Source organism: Myotis daubentonii, chromosome 8, assembly GCF_963259705.1.
Source record: "Myotis daubentonii chromosome 8, mMyoDau2.1, whole genome shotgun sequence".
Lineage (NCBI taxonomy): Eukaryota > Metazoa > Chordata > Mammalia > Chiroptera > Vespertilionidae > Myotis > Myotis daubentonii.
In genome coordinates, this window is record NC_081847.1 from 95239667 (window position 1) to 95260910 (window position 21244).

General features: G+C 53.3%; 1 protein-coding gene across 4 annotated transcripts in view; it reads right to left on the reverse strand.

Moving 5' to 3' along the window:
* LAMA3 (laminin subunit alpha 3) overlaps window positions 1-21244 on the reverse strand; it is a 139025-nt gene that overhangs the window by 11446 nt on the left and 106335 nt on the right. For 2 of the 4 annotated variants that reach the window (XM_059707464.1, XM_059707466.1), the window contains 18 exons: window positions 20487-20603; window positions 19752-19906; window positions 19351-19492; window positions 18613-18715; window positions 16444-16560; window positions 16184-16363; window positions 15566-15708; window positions 14680-14850; window positions 14022-14173; window positions 13707-13869; window positions 13151-13284; window positions 11865-12009; window positions 8545-8664; window positions 8048-8184; window positions 3947-4064; window positions 3495-3635; window positions 1157-1296; window positions 161-292 (listed from right to left, as the gene is read on the reverse strand). In XM_059707464.1, the coding sequence (XP_059563447.1) occupies window positions 161-292; window positions 1157-1296; window positions 3495-3635; window positions 3947-4064; window positions 8048-8184; window positions 8545-8664; window positions 11865-12009; window positions 13151-13284; window positions 13707-13869; window positions 14022-14173; window positions 14680-14850; window positions 15566-15708; window positions 16184-16363; window positions 16444-16560; window positions 18613-18715; window positions 19351-19492; window positions 19752-19906; window positions 20487-20603 (2510 nt within the window). Of the gene's footprint in view, window positions 1-160; window positions 293-1156; window positions 1297-3494; window positions 3636-3946; window positions 4065-8047; window positions 8185-8544; window positions 8665-11864; window positions 12010-13150; window positions 13285-13706; window positions 13870-14021; window positions 14174-14679; window positions 14851-15565; window positions 15709-16183; window positions 16364-16443; window positions 16561-18612; window positions 18716-19350; window positions 19493-19751; window positions 19907-20486; window positions 20604-21244 lie in introns of those variants that run through there. The other 2 variants (XR_009454219.1, XM_059707465.1) reach the window with 2 other exon arrangements.

The window sequence follows — 21244 nt, forward strand, 5'->3', positions numbered from 1 at the left end:
CCATTTCAGTCCACGGCCCGACGCTCTATCAATGGAGCTAAACCGGTTAGGGCAAGGAAGCCATTTTTTTAAAGTTTGTGGGAATCTGACTCCCTAACCCGCCAGGGGCAGGTCCTCTGCGACGCAGGCCGCTGGGTCCTACAGAGAGAAGGGCTCGCACCTCTGGATGAACACGTTGCTGATGCAGCCCTCAAAGTCGCTCCCGCCCAGACGCAGGGGCCTCTGGGAACTGGGGGAGCCTGGCAGCCTCTGGTCACTTTTCAGCAGCTGGTCATCGACGAGCAGCCGGAGCCTGAAGGGGAGAAAAGCAGAATAAGGTGAGACGTGCTGGGAGAGAAGGTTGTCGCCTCGCGGCAGCTTCCTGTCTTCAGTTCAGACTCAGCGTCTGCGTAAAATAACGCGTTAAACTAGACTTGTTTTTAAAGAGCATTGACAACTGTTTCTTGTATTTCTTCTGCACCTATTTTTTAAAATATATTTTGTTGATTTTTTACAGAGAGGAAGGGAGAGGAGTAGAGAGCTAGAAACATCCATCAGAGAGAAACATTGATCAGCTGCCTCCTGCACACCCCCTACTGGGGATGTGCCCACAACCCAGGTACATGCCCTTGACCGGAATCAAACCTGGGGCCCTTCAGTCCGCAGGCCGACGCTCTATCCACTGAGCCAAACCGGTTAGGGCTGCACCTATTTTTATTAAAGCTTCTACACATACAGGAAGTGCATGCATCATAAGCGGACAGCTCAATGGGTTTTTGCAATGTGAATACACCAATGTCCCTGGCACCCTAACAAAGAGCTGACCAGCACCCCAATAAAGAGCTGACCAGCACCCCAATCAGAGCTGACCAGCACCCCAATAAAGAGCTGACCAGCACCCCAGGAACTGTGCTGTCACAGAAAGCTACAGAACTTCCTTTCTCGTGACTCCCATTTTATCCTTCCATTTTGAGTGTACCACAATTTATTTATCCATCCAATGCTGACTCATTTTTAATGAGGAAACTGACATAGAACCAGGAAGAAGGCCGGCACTTACTAGTGAAACAGCCGCAGCCTTAAGGACAAATAATTCACAAGAAAGGGTTCGGGAAGGTCCCAGGAGACTAAGGAAAGTCCGGTTCTCGGAGCTCCGGCAGGCAGGCCACCCACTCACCCAGCGCTGTCGCTCATCACAGACACGTGGTGCAGGGAGCCATCTGAGTACTTCCCTGGAGACTTAAAAATCGGGCGGCTGCTGTCCCTGGTGCTGACTTCAATGTGCCCATCTTCCAGGGAGACCTGCAGGCTGCTTGTCTGAAATCATCGTAGAATACCCATCAAGGCAATGAATTTACTCAAGGATTACACATGTATCAATACTGAATTTATTATGAAAACTATGTATAGTCCAGCGTGGCTCAGGGGTTGAGCATCGACCTATGAAGCAAGAGGTCACAGTTCCATGCCCGGTCAGGCACACGCCCCGTTTCAGGCTCCATCCCCCGTGTGGGGCATGCAGGAGGCAGCCAGTTGACGCTGATGTTTCTCTCTCATTGATGTTTCTATCTCTCCATCCCTCTCCCTTCCTATCTCTCTCAAATCAATAAAAACCTATTTTAAAAAACTATATATAAAAACAGGGTGTTTTGACCCAAATGTTTTGATTTTGTTATTTTGATCTAAAGACTATTTTTAAATATTTTAGCTCCAGGTTTACGACTATAAGCATCTTATGCAAATTATTTCAACACTGGTGAATTTATCAAAAGCATTTTATGGGTCTATATTCATAAATCAATTTAATTTCTCCATCAATTACATAAAACAGTTAAATCATTTCTAAATTTTTCTATTTTCACTTTCATTCTGCTAAAGTTATTTTCATCAGATCCATTCTTTTCTAAATAAACTCTAGAATAAAGGGTGAATTAATCTTTTTCTTCATGTGATTAGAACAATGATCTCTCCAATCATTATACATTTTTTATTTTCTGGTCACAATTTCTAGGAATTTCAATTTTCAATGTCAAACTGCAGATCTAAATTCCGGCAATATGATTTAATTTTTTCTGTTAATTCTTAATAAAAAAAAATGTGTAGTTTTAGCAGCTGTCACTTTAATATTGTTGACCTTTTCTCTGCCAAGTACAATTTTGTCGTTTCCAGCAAGATGTAATTCTTCAGTGACTTTTCATCTAAGCCGAGTGTGTGCTGTAGCCACGCCAGTTCCACTTCCTGCTGGTTTTTCTTCAGTTGGAAATATTCACTGTGACCAGATGGAAGAATGCTAATTGGTGGGCATTTCTGAGGTCGCCACGTAGGAGCGGAGGGCCGCGTTCCCCGGCTGTTCCTCGGGGTCCTGCGCTGCCCAGGACTGACCCCCTCGCTCCTGAGCCAGTTCCGCTCCCACCTGCTTCTGCGCGTCTTGTACGTGGTGTTCTCAGTGTCCCTAGCTCAGCAGGAGAAACCAGTGCTGGTGTCAGAAGTGAATCAGAGCTTCCTGTTTTGATGGAAGAGCCATTCTCACAATCTAAATGTTAGCATGTGCTTCTTTAGCGCCGGTTTTTTAAAAAAATTGATATCAGAGAGAGGAAGGGAGAGGGAGGGAGAAACATCAATGATGAGAGAGACTCACTGATCAGCTGCCTCTTGCACGCCCCCTACTGGGGATTGAGCCTGCAACCCAGGCGTGTGCCCCGACTGGGAATTGAACCGTGACCTCCTGGTTCATAGGTCGATGCTCAACCACTGGGCCACGCCGGCAGAGCTTTAGCACTAGTTTTTGCAAAAAGGATCTCTAAAGGCTGATGGGCAAAGAGGTGAAGAGAGGAAAGGCTTTCTACTAGGACAGGCACAGAGGCAGCCGCCACCCGTCCTGTCGGCAGGCCCCGGGGTCCACGGTGTGTGCTGGAAGTCCCGCGGAGCAGTCCCAGAATGGCAGCGGCGGCTGCTACTTCGCTGAGACCCCACGTGTCCCACAGGGAGTTTTCTGCGCGGCACTGGTTGACTTCTGCGCCCACGGAACTGCACCAGCTGAGTCCCCTCAGGGCACAGAGGGCGCCTCCTTGTGGAAGACAGTGGCCGTGGCTCTGTTGTACACAAACAAAGAGCCAAGACCGGCTTCTCTCCCACTTCCCAGGTGCCAGAGTGTCCCATTAGCTGCTGCAAACACGAAGAGCCACCTTTCATGAATTCAAAAGGAATCGTGGGGGACATTCTGACTTCCCCCCTTAGACCGAAAACGTTAAGCTACATTATCACTTATAACAGCGACAATCCACCTCGACCCAAAGAAAAAAGAAAAAAAGAATGAAAACCAAGCCCACAGACACACAGATCCAAGCCGGGGAGCTGTAATGTGCTTTCTACGCCCCACTTCCTCTCGGACCTACCCCCTGGGAGGCTGAGCTACAGGTGGCATTTGCCACGGGACGATCGATGAAACGCCCAACTAATTTACATTCAAAATCTCAAGTTCAAACCGTGTGCAGTGTTCACACAGCGTCCCGTACCCCGGCCGGATGCTGCAGCAGGATGCCACTGGGCTGGAAGGTCTGAAACCCAAAGGAGGCCTGGAACTGGCCGGGCAGCGGGAGGTCCAAGTGGGCGAAGCTCATCTGTCCTCCCCTGGAGAACGAGGCGGAGCGCACGAGCTGGAACGCAAACACGGGTGGGTTACGGGCATGGGATCCGCACCCCGTGCCCCTCCAGAGAGCTTGCTTTTCTGAGTGACGACGGATCAGTCATCGGCAGGGCTGTGTGAGTGGGGGGTGTCCCCCCGTCCTATGAATTTCATATGCAAACCTGAGGCGGCTTTGCAGGTCTGTGGGGAGTGCATGTGAATGAGCCAGGCCTCACTAGCCCACGTGCTCCCAGAAAAGGGTCCAAAGTTGACGTGGCCACGGGTCCCAAACACTGGGCGGGCTGGGCGCACTCCTTGTCGGGTTCCGGACGCTTCGCTCACCTTCCAGTCCTCCGAGCACTTCTTGGTCACGCCCACGATGTCATTCAGCCTGACCACACCGCTGGTCTTCTTCAGGTTCTTCATGCAGCCGCGGAAGGCAGGCGTCGAAACGTTAAACCTGATTGGGAACACAATCGCGGACAGGGATGTACCCGACCAGGCCAACCCGAGAACCAGCTGCCACGCTGCCTCGGCCACGTCTCACCCAGAAACAAGGGTGAACTTCAGGGTTATCTGTTCTCTGGGGATTTCTATAAAGCTACTCGTTCCGTGATGCTGGGACAATCCAATTCCTTTCTGTGTGATTCTGCATTCTCAGCTTTAGAAATGAGCACAGTCGCCCGGCTGGCGTGGCTCAGTGGTTGAGGGTTGACCTATGAACCAGAGGTCGCCGGTTTGATTCCCAGTCAGGGCACAGGCCTGGTTGTGGGCTGGATCCCCAGTAGGGGGCCTGCTGGAGGCAGCCGATTGATGTTGATGTTTCTCTGTCATCGATGTTTCTCTCTCTCTCTCCCTCTCCTTTCCTCTTTCTCTAAAAATCAATAAAAACATATTTTTAAAAATGATCACAATAGTGTTGACAGAAAAATAGCCAGTGTTCCCAAAAGGGAAAGAGACAGAGATAAATCATATCTAGAATTGCTCCCTCTCTCACCTCCCCCAGGAGTCATGGCAGTGCATGGTGAATAGAAGTATATTAATAAATCAAGACACTGGAAATATTAATAAATGTATATTAGTGACTTCCTAAGGAAGTAGTTCGTTGGAGCCAGGCATGCTCTAGAAAGCTTTCTGCTCTCTTCTCCTGTCCACTTCTACGCTGAACGCAGGAGAAAGGAACTGTTACTTTTGGTTCCAACCAAGTGTGAAGGCTGTGGCTCAGCACTGAGCCGATGCCAAGCCGAACATCGGAAAGCACTGTCCGGTCTCACGCTGCATCTGCCACCTCGTGACGGTGCTGGACCAGGGGCTGTTGTGCGGATTAAACACGCGGATGCACAGGAGGCGCCCGGAGCCATGCGTGGCTCGTGGCCATGAATGCCCAGGTGTTCCCCAGGGGTCAGACGGTGCTGTTCCAGGGCTGTGGGCTCTGGAGCCGGGCCGCCTGGGTGCAAGTCCGGTTCTGCTGCCTGGGCAGCGACATCACTTCTCTAGCCTCTGTTTCCTCATTTATACAATGGGAACTTTAATCTGTTTCCTGGGGTTGTTCAAATGAGTTAATATGTGTGATCCCCTCAACTGCTGCTTGGTACAGAGCAGGTGTAAAGACAGAAAGAAAGGCCTCTCTCTTTTTTTTGTTCATCCTCACCCAACGATATTTTTCCATTGATCCTTCAGAGAGAGTAGGAGAGAGAGGGAAAGACAGAGAGAAACATCGATGTGAAAGAAACACATCCAGTGGTTGGCTCCTGCACACGTCCCGACCAGGGCCCAGGCCGAGGGGGAGCTGCAACCCAGGCAAGTGCCCTTGACCGGAATCGAACTTGGGGCCCGTTGGTCTGCAGACCAACGCTCTATCCACTGAGCCACACTGGCTAGGGCTCCTCTCTTTTTCTTTGCTGTAACCTTCCCCAATTTATGAAGAGCACGTGGTAATAAACCCCAAGATTGTTAGTCCCTCCAGTTCAAACAGCTCCTCTGTTCAAAACTGCAGGACAAGCTAAGCTACTTTTGAGGTTAAATTCTTGCATCCCCCTCCTCCCTGCTGTTTGCACAACTCAGGGATAATTCCCACCAAGGAGTCTCTAGTTGGCAGAAAGTTCTCTTCCCCCACCCCCTTCAAACAAGCCTCCTGAACTCCATGACTTTTGCTCTAAGCTTGTTTTACAGGCTCGGGGAAAGCACTGAGAAGGTACTTCCCTAGGACATCTGCTGGACTGTCTCCTGAAAAGCAAACAATCTGTAATCTGTCAAGGCAACCCCCTGATGACGGCTCAACTTCAGCCCCGAGTCCTCCTCCCTTCCCTGTCGCTTAGCAACAGCCGGGACTTAAAAGGGGAAGCCGCCCTGTGTCTCTTGCCCTGTGCTGATGAGCAATGCGGGGCCTTCCCCCTCCTAGAAGGTAATAGACACTTCCCGTCTACATCTCTTCTTTTGTTGTGAATCCTTTCACAGCCCGTGTCACCGGCCAAACCCTAACAGCAGGGACAGAATAGGCAGGCAGACTCAGCGACGACCCGGTGGGAGCGCAGTCGTTTGACGAGAGCCGCTTCTGAAGCCACGCTTTCCACGTGGCAGTTCCTGCCACTCGGCCTCTGAAGCTGGATTCCCATAAAACATGAGCCGCAGGAGCCACTGAAGTCCGGGCAAATATTTGTGTTTCTTAAACAAACGATGAAGCAGAGAACCAGAGTCGGTCTCACTGCGAATCCCTCAGGCAGCTCACTTCTCTAAGGGGCAGTGGTCTGCACTCATTCTTATTCAGTTCATTAGAAGCTGTTCAGCGGCATGCAATATGCACAAAATTACATTTCATTACAGGAAAAAGAAGAGACGAATCCTCAGTGGAACTGAGCCCGAGCTTAATTATATTATAAAGACGGCTTTTTGCCTCCCAAGGGGAGGGAGGTTCGAATGGACTCCTGGGCTTGTCTGTTTATACATCCAGACCCGTCCTCTCTTGCATTTCAGCATTTTAGACCCGTCAGCATCTCCTGATGCCCTGCTTTTTCTTTAAATATTCAGAGGTTACATAGGTTACCTGCCATGATCTACAAGGCTTCTTCCAGTTCAAAAAATCTAAGGAGTAAAGAAATTCACTCAAACTCCATTGAAGTGCTAAGATTTCTCTGCATTTTTGTCTCTGGGGTCAACCTGACAACTTTGAACCGAAGGTTAGTGCCTCCTTACTAAGGATAGATAACACCTTGTAAGTCGTATCTCCTTCCAACTGATGGACAAATCAGAAAAGCGTTAACTGGCCTCAGATCACAAATGAAAGTCTCGTAATCCAGCTCTGGGGCTCGCTGAGTCAGGGGCTGCACTCACTCTTCAGGTGTCTCCTCCGTACATGCCGTCAGCGCCCTCACACCCTTTAGGAGGATGTCAACAAGATGGGAAAGCTTTTTAAAGTACATTCTCAACGCGTCTTTTTCTCATTCTGATCAAGCTTTACTTCTTTACAAATGAACTTAATCCATTCATGCGCTCATTAGTCCGAGAATAGGTGTGCCCCTATTCCGCACTCGATACATAGGCAGGGGGCAGGAACACAGATGTGCCTTATGTTCTTTTTAAGAATATTTTTTATTGATTTCAGAGAGGAAGGGAGGGAGGGAAGAAGGGGAGAGAGAGAGAAAGACATCAATGATGAACATAGAAGCATCGAAAAAACCATCAAACCTCAGAGGGAAGGCAGGGAAGGTTGGAGGGCTGGAGGTGGTGATAAGAGATCAACCAAAAGACTTGTATGCATGCATATGAGCATGACGAATGGCCACAGACAGTAGGGGGATGAGGGTCTGTGCTGGGGGCAGGAGTGGGCTGGGAGAGGCCAATGGGAGAAAAGGAGACATATATAACACTTTCAACAATAAAGAATTAAAAAAGAAGAAACTTCAATGATGAGAGAGAATCATTGATTGGCTGCCTCCTGCATGCCCCCTATTGGGAATAGAGCCCGCAACCCGTTCATGTGCCCTGACTGGGAATTGAACCGTGACCTCCTGGTTCATAGGTCGACCCTCAACCACTGAGCCACGCCGGCCGGGGATGCCTTATGTTCTTGAGACGCTTCCCAAAGGCAGCCCCCTAACTCCCAGCACTGCCTGTGGGCACGGGATGCCCGGGCCCTCACACGACCTTTAAGGGCCCAGCGCCACCACCTCCATTGTAATGGGCGGCACTGGCACCCCCTGTACTCCTGAGTTTTCTCTCCTCCCAAGAATGGCAATGGGGGTGGCACACAGGTCCCCTACCCCCCCCTTCAAATGGCCAGTCCCATCACCCAGTGTTCAGAGCCTGTTTTACCCCGTGGCCTAACACTGTCAGTACTGAATAGCTAACTCTGTGGTTATCTGTCGCTAGAATTAAAAAGGCAAACAAATCAGGAGGAACCAAGCCCCTGAGAGGTAATCTGCTTCCCTAAAAAAATCCTCTTACCTTTCCCTGATGGAGAGGGGGATGCCTCCCAGGTAATATGTGCTGAAATCAAATAGTTCTCCTCCAATTTCAATGCTTTGGGAATTCCCCACACTTATCCTTATAAGTTTCCGGGATTTTATAATTTTGATCTGAATCTGAAATAAACGAGAGGTGAGTCAGCCAGCAACGAGGAAAAGGAACCCTATTCGAGGTGCTTCAGGGCTATTGTGGTCTTGTCTTCCTTCAGATCATGACACACACAGTCGGGAGACTGTCGCATAAACTAGACTGTGAAAGCATTTTAAAGATGTTGGAAGTGAGTCGTGTTTTATATATGCCACATACACGGCCTATATTTCATGCCCAAATGTCGACATTTTAAAGGGACGTGCCGCTCAGTGAACAAGTGTGTGTCCCCCCCCCCCACCCCTGTAACAGAGAAGAGCCTGGGGCGCTGACTTCACTGTGAGGACTGGGGACATTAAGGATCCAGGGAACAGACTCGGGGGACGTACCGAGTGGTCTTTCCCGTTGCTGAGGACTTCTCGGATCCCCTTTTCTTTGGGCGGGTCTGCGTCCAGCTTGTACCGCACCAGGAGGCTGCCGTCCTCGATGTTGAGGGAGATGAAGCGGTTCTAGAGCAAAGAGACAGCGCCCATTACAGGATCTGTGTTCAGGGGGATGGAGGGTCATAGAGCAAGGAGACAGCGCCCATTACAGGATCTGTGTTCAGGGGGATGGAGGGTCATAGAGCAAGGAGACAGCACCCATTACAGGATCTGTGTTCAGGGGGATGGAGGGTCATAGAGCAAGGAGACAGCACCCATTACAGGATCCGTGTTTAGGGAGATGAGGACCCTCGAGCCAGGATCCACGGCGAGGAGCAGGAGACGTGACAGAGGAAGGGCTGAGCTGGCACTCAAGTCCTCTAAGTCCGGCTGCTCTCAGCCAGCTGCCTCCTCGGTTGAAGGGACAACAGTGCTGCAAGGCCAGCTCTCGGCTGGGCCTGGGGGCTGCACGCTGAGTCTTGTCAAGCACCGTGTGTGTGGTCGGCACACAGGAGGGAACAGTAAACGCTAGTCTAGCTGCCATGACCCTTCCCAGCGACCATGACCAGCGTGTGAAAATGGGAACGGAAAGACCCAGCTCATGACACCACGTGAACACGTGGCTGCCTCTGGGAAGGGGCCTGGCCTTCCCTAAGCCCCGGCATTGGCCACCGTCTGGCTTCTGCCTCGTTACTGCACCTCAGTCTCATTTGCTGGCTCAGCCCCCTGACCTCCCGTTTCAATGTGGGGGTTCTTTGGGGATCCCGCACAGGACCTCTTCCTCCCGCCACTTCTCTGTCTCGAGATCTCAGACACAGCTGGGCTCCGATTCAGGTGTGCCCGTGGGCCCAGACGTCTCCTCCAGCTTGGACCTGTGCACCTGCTTCCTGCCCTTCTTGCTGCCAGGCCTCCCGGACACCCAAACCCAGAATCTCTCTAACAGGACTCCCACCCACATGCCTCCCACCCGCTGCCGAGCCGTCTCCGCCCTCACGCTGCTCCCTCTCCGTTCCCTCTCTCACTTCTTATCACGTGAGCCAGCCACACACTCAGGAGCCATCCTTGACTCTTCCCTCTCCCATCCAATCCAATCTGGTCAGTCCCGCCATTTCTTAGCTCTCCCCCCGGTCAGGCCTCCTGGTCGCAACCACAACTCCTTCAGCTGACTGTACAGCGATAATGTGCTGTCCCCCCCATGCCCTCGCTGTCCCCCCCATGCCCACGCTGTCCCCCCATGCCCACGCTGTCCCCCCATGCCCACGCTGTCCCCATGCCCACGCTGTCCCCCATGCCCACGCTGTCCCCCCATGCCCACACTGTGCCCTCGTGAATCCGTGTTCCACCCTGCAGACAACGTGGTCAGTGTGAGCAGGTTGCTCTCCTTCTCTCTCAGGATAAAGCCCTGACTCCCCACCAGGTGCTCTGAGGCTCTGACCACGTGTCGGGTCCATTCCTCTGTGGTCCCTCTGGCTCTCTGTGTCCCAGCCACACGGGCAGCCATCGCTCCCCCAGGGCCCCCGGCCCTTCCCACGTCTGGGCCTTCATCCTGCTCCCCCCGCCCCACGCGTCACCCTCCTGCCTCTCCCTTTGCACGCTGCCCTCTCCTCGTCCTCCGGGTCTCAGATTAAGTGTCCTTTGTTCAAGAAAGTCTATTCTGTGACACGTCCTCATGTCCCCCCCACCGCTCCCTCTCTGGCGCATCACCCTCATGATGACATCATTACCCCACCCACCAGCAGACGCGTCTTTCCTATTTGTCTTCCCACAGCACCCAAGGTCCCTGCGGGCAGCATGTTTGTTGGGTCCGTGTGCGTCCGCACCGGGTGTCAGGCATGTGGTTGGGTCCGTGTGCGTCCGCACCGGGTGTCAGGCATGTTGGTTGGGTCCGTGTGCGTCCGCACCGGGTGTCAGGCATGTGGTTGGGTCCGTGTGCGTCCGCACCGGGTGTCAGGCATGTTGGTTGGGTCCGTGTGCGTCCGCACCGGGTGTCAGGCATGTGGTTGGGTCCGTGTGCGTCCGCACCGGGTGTCAGGCATGTTGGTTGGGTCCGTGTGCGTCCGCACCGGGTGTCAGGCATGTTGGTTGGGTCCGTGTGCGTCCGTACCGGGTGTCAGGCATGTTGGTTGGGTCCGTGTGCGTCCGCACCGGGTGTCAGGCTGTACCCGGGCCAGCTGTTTCCTCGGAGGAAAGATGAGCCGGGGTTTCCCCACGGGCTTCGTTTGCTCTTGCACTAACCCTGTTGGTCTGAAGGCTCGCACTGAAGGCTTCAGAGTCCGTCTCTGAGAGAAAAGTCGGCCCCAGCTGGACCCCAACCTGCCCTGGGGAGCCAGTCGGGGTCCGATCACACATAAACACAGAATAACCTCAGCTCACGGACAGGAAGGAGCCAGCCTACCGACAGCAGCCTCTAGGTCACACTCCTACCTGGCTGCTGACGGCACCTGGTAAGTTCCTTCTAACACGATGAGCAGTGCTTCAGGTTCTTGGTCTCAAAGGCCTTCACGCTGTAGCACAGAGGACCCTGCTTCGGGCCCAGCCGCCTGGCCCTGAGCACGTGGTGGACTCCCCGGCTCTGCATCTCCAGGCCGGCGGGGCCTTCCCATCCATCAGCCTTGGCATCTCCCGGGGTCCAGACCGACCCCAGAGAGAAGAGTCGGGCCAGGTCTGTGACCCCCCCCCCTTCAGGTAGAAGTGCCTTATGAACCCACATTCTTAGCCTGAGATCCCCATTTCTCCAGAAACACTACCCGATGGAGCCACGACAGAAGGCTCTTCACAGGCCAGACAACTCCAGCCCACCCACCAGCAGGGGCGCTAAGGCTCTTCTAGACCCGGAGACTAAGGAATGGCCTCTGGGGATCTCAGCTGCTTGATACGAGACGCTCTCGTGTCCTGGACAGCCAACCCCACACGGGCTGCAGGAGTCGCACCAAGATGCAAACAGTCTAGCTCCCAGAGACCCAGGAAGTCTTCACATTTCCTATGCAAAGTAAATTATTAGGCAAATAGTGGTTCCCAAAGAATGAAGTTGACAGTGAGAATCAAATGAGAAAAGGGGTGACCTCTCCCACATTTTGGTAGCCTGTTCTCAGGTTCCTGATTACTTGCCTTATTACGACACACCTTCCCACAACCAGAGAAAGCAGGACTGGGCCACGGGAGAGGACGCAGGTCACATGTGCACCTGGTCTTTCAGAGCGAGTTGGCTGTTTATAATAACCAGGTACCCCAGGTTGCTCCGTGGAATGGACATACTTGCTAGTAGTTAGATGCTTGTTATAAATCACCTGGTTTTCTGCGAAGAACAGCAACCCTCTGTCCACAGTGGTCTGAACAACCTGGCTGAAGGTTGGGAAGGGAGCGTGTAGCTGAGTTGGAATTCGAGCATAGCCTGTGCCTTCAAAGTAATTCTTGTCTGACTCCTCCTTCCTCCTGTAATACCAACGAGCACAAGTGAGAACATGGCAGCGAAGGGTGATCGACAAGCGTGTTTATTAGTAGGAGGTGCTGCTCCCTGGGGAATGGAGCCAACACATGCAATCTAGTCATCAAGCTTTTTTAAATTAGAGGAAACACCTTTAAAATGCTAAAACAGCCAGCATTTCTCCTGGAGGTACTCTTATATCCTATATAATAAAGCAGTAATATGCAAATTGACTGTCAAGCCCTCGCACAAGATGGCCACCCCCATGTAGTCAAAGATGGCCAGCAGGGGAGGGCAGTTGGGGGCGATCAGGCTGGCAGGAGATTGGTTAGGGGGTGATCAGGCTGGCAGGCAGAAGCAGCTGGGGGCAATCAGGCAGACAGGCAGATGAGCGTTTGGGAACCAGCAGTCCTGGATTGTGGAAGGATGTCCGACTGCCAGTTTAGGCCCGCAGTCGGACATCCGCCAAGGGGTCCCAGATTGGAGAGAGTGCAGGCTGGGCTGAGGGCCCCGTCCCACAGTGCACAAATTTCATGCACCGGGCCTCTAGTCTTACGATAATTAAACACCAGCTCAGTAAAGATAATATTCAGGAGTCCCTTTGGAAATATCTACTTAGGAACAGCTTGAAAGGTACAAAAATTATTATCATGAAATACAGTAATTTTGTTCTGAGTAATAAAAACTCCGTCTGATCCATGTTAGAATATTCCAAACCCTTTTAACTAGGGGGCAGGAAGGTCGGGGGCTCCAGGCAGACTTTCCATGAGGCCCAGGTGTCAGTGTTCCTAGAAAGTCACGGTGTGTTTTGTGGGCCCTTTTTTTTAAATTTACAGTAAATATATACTTTTGTGCCTAAACCAGGCACCATCCTACACGGAACATTCTGTGGTAGGAGGCACCAAAATTTTTTTAAAAATTATTTATTTTTAAAGCAAGAAAACTGGTCAACCTAACGTATTACACAGATGGAGAAAAAAGTCTACCGGTTTTGGATTTTAGGGACGGCCTGGCATGGTGCCTGCCAGCATCCCTGAAGAACTGCTGGCCCAAAGCAGCCTGTGGCACCAGCAGCAAGTTGTACGTGTACAATACCTGCAAGTCATAGAGATCACAGTGACAGAGACAGGGCTCCGAGGCCTTCGTTACCGTTTACAAGGCTCCACTTGGGTGGTATTAAGGTTGTAAGTTTCTTTGAAGTTGTACAAGCTCAGGACGTTCTCATTGAGGTCATCCAACTCAATGCAGCCTTTGTACGGGGGGAACCTCAGTCTTCCAGGGAGCTGGAGAGAACGGAACAAAACGTCTACTCACTGAGCAAAGGACAACGATCAGGCTGACCAGGAAAGAGCATGAACCTGGCGCTTTTCGCCATCCACAGAGCCACAGGAGGTAAGAGTGTGGACCCTGGAGCCATGCCCGGCTGTACTGCTCAGAACCCTATGACCTCGGGCAAGTTAGCCAACCTCTTTCTCTCAGTTTCCGCGTGTGGGAAGTGGGAATGACAACGACGCTTTTTAGATGAATATACTGAGCATATATCGCTGAGCAAGAAGTACTCAAGTGCTAGCTGTTACCTCTGGGTAAGCTTCAAGAATAGAAAGTTAAGGCCATCTTATACATAATTGATAAGTAGAGACAAGAGGTCATCACACCAAATAAAAGTGCCAATGTGTTCACTCGGGGAAGTAACGCTTGCACTCACTGTGAAGTCAGATGGGTAGCCTCCCACATAAAACACAACGTTTTCAGGGTCCAGATCGAGGAGAGTGTTGCTGTTTCCACCATCTATGTCGTAGAACTGAGCTGTTTCTGGTTTATTGGATGTGGCTTTTCTGGTGTAATTAAGCCTTGCAAACTGGTAGATTCTGTTTAAAAATAAAGTAGATTGCAAGTTTATGTAAAAATGTATGCAAACATGAAAAAAAATCAAAGCCAAGATTCTAAAAATGGGGTTCAGCAACACGTGCAATGGAAGTTTGGGGGTAAGTCAGCTTAACAAGGAGCCGCGGCCGAGTACCTCTGGAACTTGACCCGGTCCATAACCGCCTCCTGAGTTTCACTCCTGGTCAAGGTCTGGTCCACCTGCAGCTCGGCCTCGCGGCCCCCCAGGTTGTAGACACACCTGAGCTGGCCGTCCACCATGGCCATGCCGATGTAGTCCCCGGAGGCCTGGAGGCAGAAAGCCCACCTCAGAGCCTGACACATGCATTCTCTCAGCTCCCCACCCCAAGAGAGTGCATCTCCAGTAACTCGTGGATTTGCACAGGGAGCCGTGGGGGCAGAACAAAGGAGGCGTCTCCTCATGGGAGTAATACGGACAGCACACCTCACACGGCTAATGCGCGAGCTGCCTTTGCTCGCGGTGTCGTGCACTCATGTCCTACACGAGATGGTTCCATGAAGCCCTCATATTGCTGCCCTGGGCACGTGGGAGAGGGGTCGACCTTTGACCCCAGGTGTGCATGTGCTGACAGGTGCACACGGGTAAAGCCCCTAGCTCTGCGGCAGGTAATAATCCCGGGCTGACGGAGGCCCCGTGCACTGTTGAGGTGGCGGAGCCTGCTGGCGCACTGGCAGGATTTCCTCCTACTGTGCCGACAGCACTGCCAGTGGGGTCACGCGCCCCAGAGCCCATATTCCTTTAATAACAGGAGACACGCCAACGCGGCACTCACGTCTTTGTTGCCGAGGTACATCACAAACATGTTCTCCGTCCCGCCGTTCTCCCCGGACTCGGGTCTTTGGAGAAACAAGGAGAGAGACGTGTATCCCTTCAGGTCGTCCAGGTCGCTGGGCAGCCGGACTTCCACGCCCGACTTCCCGTTGAACCTCATGGGGATGGCGACCTGTGAGGGCGAGACCCGGCGTTAGGCGCTGTGCTGGGGGAAAGCGGGTGTGCAGAGCGGCAGCTCCTGGCTTCCCAGCTACTGCTTCTAGCACGAACCACCGCGGAGCCGTCCGATAAGGAACAAAGGGGGTGAGGCCTCCTAGCCTCGCATTAAAAAGCACAAATAGAACCAGAGACATGGAAGCACGGAACAGACTGTCAGATGTCAGAGGGAAGGAGGGTGGGAGGGGAGAGATCAACCAAAGACCGTGAATGCACGTGTGCATAACCCAGGAAACAGTCAATGGGGTGGTGAAGGCCCTGGGGGAGGGTGGTAGAAGGGGCCGATGGGGGAAAAGGGTGAACAGGAGAAAGGCTGAGGGATCTGTGCTCCTACGACGGACCACTGCCGTCACCCCACGTCCAGAACCAGCCCGCGCTGCAGGAACTGTCCCTCCCTCCTAACAAGGCGACTCTGCAGCTTTCCCGTTACAGCAGCAGCAGGGCCGGGGCAGCGTCACACAGCACATTCTGACCACAGAGCCGGCCCTGCGCCGCGTTTACCCAGCCCTCTGTCTGCAGACACTCGGGGAGAGGAGACAGTCTGGTCCCCGACACACCCGGCCATCAGGGCAAGAGAGACAGTGGGCTCTTGGGGAACTATGCGCCCCTTCGGTGAACGTGGCGACTTCTCCGAGCGGAGCTCCGGTGCCCGGCACGTGGGGCGCACCCACCTTGTTCGCCGCGTCCCGGGCCTGCTGGATTAGCTCCCGGATGTGGTCCACGTTGTCGGAGATGTTGCCCAGGGGCAACAGCTGCTGGTTGATGCTTTCGATCTTGCTCAGAAGGTCAGGCAGTTTGTTGGTTAGCTTCCTTACTGTCGGTGAGATGAGGAAACGGACATGGATGAGTGTGAGCCGAGAAGGTTAAACACAGACGCTCCTGGTGACAGCATTGGTCAAGGGGTGTGTTTGGGTCCCAATGTCGAACAGGACGACGCCCGTATCTTTTCTAAACACTCCAGGGACTTTATTCTGCAGCCACATGTCAAACCATCTCTCTCGACCACTTTAGGAAAAACACATCTCGGTTTTCTAACCCTGAAGCTCAATCATGATTCAGGGACCTCCCCCTCCGCTACAAAAGGGGTGTCCGCAGCCGTGTCAATGGGTCCTGCCCGGTCCTTATAACGAACCGAGCACCCCCTGCCTGCACTCTTTGAATTAGTTTTCGAAACTGTGTTCTCACGTTTTAATGTCTAAGATCGTACTTGATCAGGGAGGAGCTTAAAGTGACCAGAGCACAGGACGGGGAGACCACGGACCGCCTCCCTGGCCCCGAACGCCCGGCACCTGAGCTGTCCGCGTCGGTGAGCGCCTGGCTGAAGTCTTCGCTGAGGGTGCTCCCGTAGGCGTCCTTAATCCTCCCCACGTCCTCCTGGATGGGGTGCAGCCCCCCCAGGACCGCGTCTGTGATGTCGTTGGCACTGCTGACCATGCTCCGGGCGCTGCTGATCATGCCGTCGATGCCATCTAACACAGAGACAGGGAGGGTGATGTCTGGGCCGCCCAGCAGGCGCGGCGGGCGGGGTGGGGGCTCAGGGCGCGCGGACCTCTCGTCATCCCACGAAGGTCGTCGCGGAAGGTGGTGATGTTGGCGTGCATCGTCCCTTTCTGAACCGTCATCATTTTCAAAGTTTGCTGGAGGTTGCTCAGAGCCGGACTGATTTCTAAAGCAAAATGGAGCACGAAGAGGCAGTTACTCTGTGACGTTTGATCCCTGAGGGTGTCAGTGGCCCTGAGGTAGCTGGGGTCGGCGCGGCGTGGAGCAGACCTGCATGTAAGGGGTCCCCCACAGATGCCACCGCTTGTGCCTAGACCCCCGGCTCCGGGGCCTCTGGTGAGAGAGGCAGGAGCAGGCCGAGGCCGCGGTCCAGCTCCTGGGAAATCCGCATGCAGAGAGCGAGAGGCTGAGGCTTGGACCCCCGAGGGCTTCTCTCCGCGCTGTCAGGACAGACGGCCCTGCTTCGGGAGGAGGGGCCCCGTCCCAGCACAAAGTGCCAACTCTGACAGTGGTCGGGGCTTAATGCTAGTGCATATTTATTTTATTTCTTAAAACATATTTTTACTGATTTCAGAGAGGAAGGCTGAGAGAGAGAGAGAGAGAGAGAGAGAGAGAGAGAGAGAGAAACATCAATGATGAGAGAGAATCATGGATCGGCTGCTTCCTGCACAACACCCCCTGGGGATGGAGCCCACAACCCATGCATGTGCCCTTGACTGGACTCGAACCCAGAACCCTTTAGCCTGCAGGCCGACGCTCTATCCATTGAGCCAAACCGGCCAGGACACTGGTATATATTTATTGAATGAATGAATGACTGACTGTGAGGAGTGAACAGCTGAATGCAGAATGCAGACAGGAGGCCTCTTCAGGCTCAGAGAGTGAGAAAGGCATGCTGCACCCCAGCCTTGTGCCAGCAAACACACATGTGGGCACTGCTTGCTCCTGCTCAGTTCCAAACCGAAAATGAGCTACATTTAGAGAATCCCGTTGAAGGGAACAGCGTTCACAGACACTCCTAGGGGGTAAGATTGCCATGTGGGGTCGGGGGAAATGACCAGGGAATGTTTTAAGATCAAACTGATGGTGGGTGACGGCTTAAGTGATGGATTAGGGCTGGTTTAAACAGCAATGGAGACAAAAAGCATACCATCTCTCTTGCACTTAAAGCTAAAACAACAACGAAAAACTCAGAGATACGGAGAGTAGGCTGGTGGTTGTCAGAGGTGGGGGTGGGGGGTGGGAGAAACGGATGAAGGGGTCAAACGGTGAAAAAGGGTAAATAAATGAAGCTGGTAGAAAACAAAAAGAAAAAACGAACAGCGTGCTTAGCAGCCTAAGCCTGTTTAAACCCTGACCCTCACTTCTTAGCTCACATTTCATAGGGAACAGATGTCACACAAAAACATGTTAATTCTTGAAATTTGCTAGGCAAATGATTACATGTCAATGCATATTTTTTGTATTTTATTTTTCAGGCACTTAATTTTTAAAGATGAAAGAAAGAGAAAATTGCTGGCAGAAGCCACCATCACTCTGCAAGGACTCAGGGGCAGAGGGAGGCCCTGGGCCTTCAGGTGGCTGCTGGGCCACGAGTGACCGTCAGGGACCATAGGAAATCGAGACAGCGTTTTCAGAACGCAGGAGTTTGGTGACTTTGCGACGCATTAAATAAAAGGAAATGTTTCAATGATAAAATCTAAGTGAAAACTCTCACGCTTCCCAGGGGCAGTGGCTTTGATGTGTTTAATTGCTGAGAGTCAGGACTTGAATTCTGAGGCAGCTCCTCAATGACGTGGAATATCTTCACCTTAAATAGGAAACCAGCACGTGGGAGGGGGAGGGGGTCCCTAGGGGGAGGGGGCGTCTGTAATACTCTCAACAGTGAAGGTAGATTAAAAAGAAGAAACCAGCTCTGCACACGCCTCTACGCCACGTGGGTCCCCAGTGCCGTGGCCACAGTAGGTTAACGTCAGCAGCCCCCAGAGGCCAGGCCTAAACAGGCTTGTCGTCCTCAAGGTTCACCTGCAGTCGTGAGGCTCTAGCTACGTCAGTTCACGCTGGAATACGGGGCAGGAACACGAGTCTACAAACAGACCCTGGTTCACCCACCTGCCCTGGCGCCGGGATTCAGGGGGCCTTTCCGGGCTGCCTCTCCCGCCCCCAGAGGAGTGTGATCCAGCCCCCGATGGTACCCTGACCCCCCTCACCCCAATACCTCGCTGCAGCGTGCTCTGTGTCGTCTGGGCTTCGGTTAACAGCGCGTCGCTGTCGGAGCTCAGGGTTCTGGCTTTGGATGGAAGGTCTTCCTTTATCACGGTCTGAAAGCCAAGCGTGAGTCAGCTGAAGCAGGTGGCACAGCTCAGGAAGCCCCATCTTCCATCTTTACAGAATGAGGCTTGATGGTGAAGAGGAGGTTTAAAAAGACTGTTCCTTACGGGAGAGAGTTAGGGGCCGCGGTGGACCCCTGTGGCGTGGGGAAGCGGGCCATCTCGGTGACGTGCTGATGGCACACGCACTAACGACACACCTAGCACGCCTGTCGCCTGTGCTCACTGTCCCTGGTACAGCTCCCTCCGCAGCAGCTGAGGACAGACTGAGCTGCCTTTGGTTTCAGTCTTGGGAGATGAAAGCCTTCAACCTTCTAATAAGGCCTGTCCCTACTTCTTTGGTATTTAACAGCTTGTTCTACTAGTAAGTTCTAAATTAAAGTAATAATTGTATGTCAATCTACATCTGTATCTACATCTATATCTATATCTACCTCTCTCTACCTCTCTCTACCTCTCTCATCTCTATCTCTATCTCTCTCTATCTCATCCCCATCTCCATCTCCACCTCCTCTGTGTCTCCATCTCTATCTATCTATTCCTTGGTGCACAGAGAAGGAAATGGAAAGCCGTCATCTCAGATGGGAGAGCACCTAGAAAAGGTGCCCGTGCAGGCAGGTGCCCACCTGGAGTGCAGACTCAGAGGCGCGGGACGCCTTGTCAGCCGCGTCCTCGGCCGCCTTGATGGCGTGGAGGATGTTCTCGTAGGCGGTGGCCGCGTCCACTGCACAGCGCACCAGCTCGTCGGCGCTGGCGTTCCGCTGGATCCTGGAGGGAGTGCGGTGCTCAGCAGCGCCCCCTGCCCGTGCCGACCCCCATGCACCTGCTAAGTGGACACCTGGGACCTGGGTCCTGCAGCTCTCACCCCCCACCCCCCCCCCCCCGCACCTGGAACCTGCCCCCGTTGTAGCAGGGATTGGCCCTGGGCCTGGGCCTGGGCCTGCCCTCCACCCTGTTCTGGAGGCCCAGCCCGCCCAGGGGGTTTCACCCCAACCCAGCAGGCCCTCACACGGGGGCCCACACTCACTCCTCCAGCTGCTTGGCCAGCTCCTGCAAGGCCTGCGCGTGCGCCTCCGCCCGTGCCACCAGCGCCGCGTGGCCGGCCGAGGGGGAGAGCGCGCCCACTTTGTCCCCGAGCTCCCGCCTCGCTTCGCTCACCGTGGCCGCGAGGTTCTTATAGTCCTGTTTCCCGAGTGAACACAGACAAGCCATGTGGCACAGAACGTGCGTGCATTTCCCGAGCGCGGCCCTGAGTGGCACATCCCACGAAGCCACAGGAAGAAACGCGATTTCTAAGCCCCTTCCCGCCCCAGTCGTCCTAGGGCATTAGTGGCGCTCGCACACTCGCCCATTTGAGCATTTTCCTGGCGGGGGCGTCCCTGCTGGTGAATTTCGTAACCGCGCTGTTACCACTGGGGGAAAACACTTTTTGTCTGATTTGCAAATAGCGATCATAAGATACATTTCCGAAATGCCATCTGTATCAGTCCTAGTGTTTTCGGCTAACAAGGGTCGCTTGGCATTTTGAAAGTGCGTTTCAAAATGACGAAATTATGCAAGCAGCCATCTGCTCGTGGCAGACAATACGAATGGACGGGGAGAACACGCCATCCACCCCTCCGCCCGGGGCACCCTCCTGGCATGGTGGCCTATCTCCTCCCCACGGATGCCACGTCCTGGAGAGAACCAGGCCGCCCGCCCCGCGCTCCCCTGCCCTGAGACTTGGGTGGTTTCCGATTTCTCTAGAGAAGGAGCGCCTCACCTCCTGGCTCTTCTCCATCAGCTGCAGCAGGATGTTGGTCTGCAGTAACGAGGCGTCGGCCGTGGCCAGCGACTTGGTGAACTCGCTCTGCAGGGCGTTCATTTCTCTCACTTGTCTCTGGGGAGAAAGAAGAGAGTATTGTTGGGAGCGCAGACTATGTCGTCAGCAGGCGCAGGCCTGCTCCTGGAGACCAGCACAGGAGCCATCTCAGTCAGAATGCGTTCTGGGACGTAAGACGTCTCGTCCCGGGAACTAAGAAGGAGGGACACTGTTCTCCCGACTGCGGCGCCGTCCTGGTTCCCTCAGGCCAGAGAAACAGCAGTTACCATTCTGACCGGGGTTTCTATCGGGGGCCTCTCAGGCCTGGAGGACAGGGAACTAAGCTCTGAGTGTGGAGAATGAGGGATTTTCAAAGTTATAGGTACGTGTTCCTCACTCCTATGTATGCACAATAGCTGGCACAGCGAATTTGAATATTATATATAATTCACCAGTTCTTTGTAGGACTTGTTATATATTTGATGTCAGAGAGGAAGGGAGAGAGAAAAACATCAATGATGGGAGTGAATCATCGATCGGCTGCCTCCTGCACGCGCCACACTGGGGATCGAGCCCGAAACCAGGGCCTGTGCCTCAACCGGAATAGGTCAACCCTCAACCACTGAGCCACGCCAGCCGGGAACCAAGTTCTTTTTGGAATCAGTCCTATGCTGTTCCACTCAGGCCTTCCTGTCCTTTCCTGACCTCTCTCGCTCCTG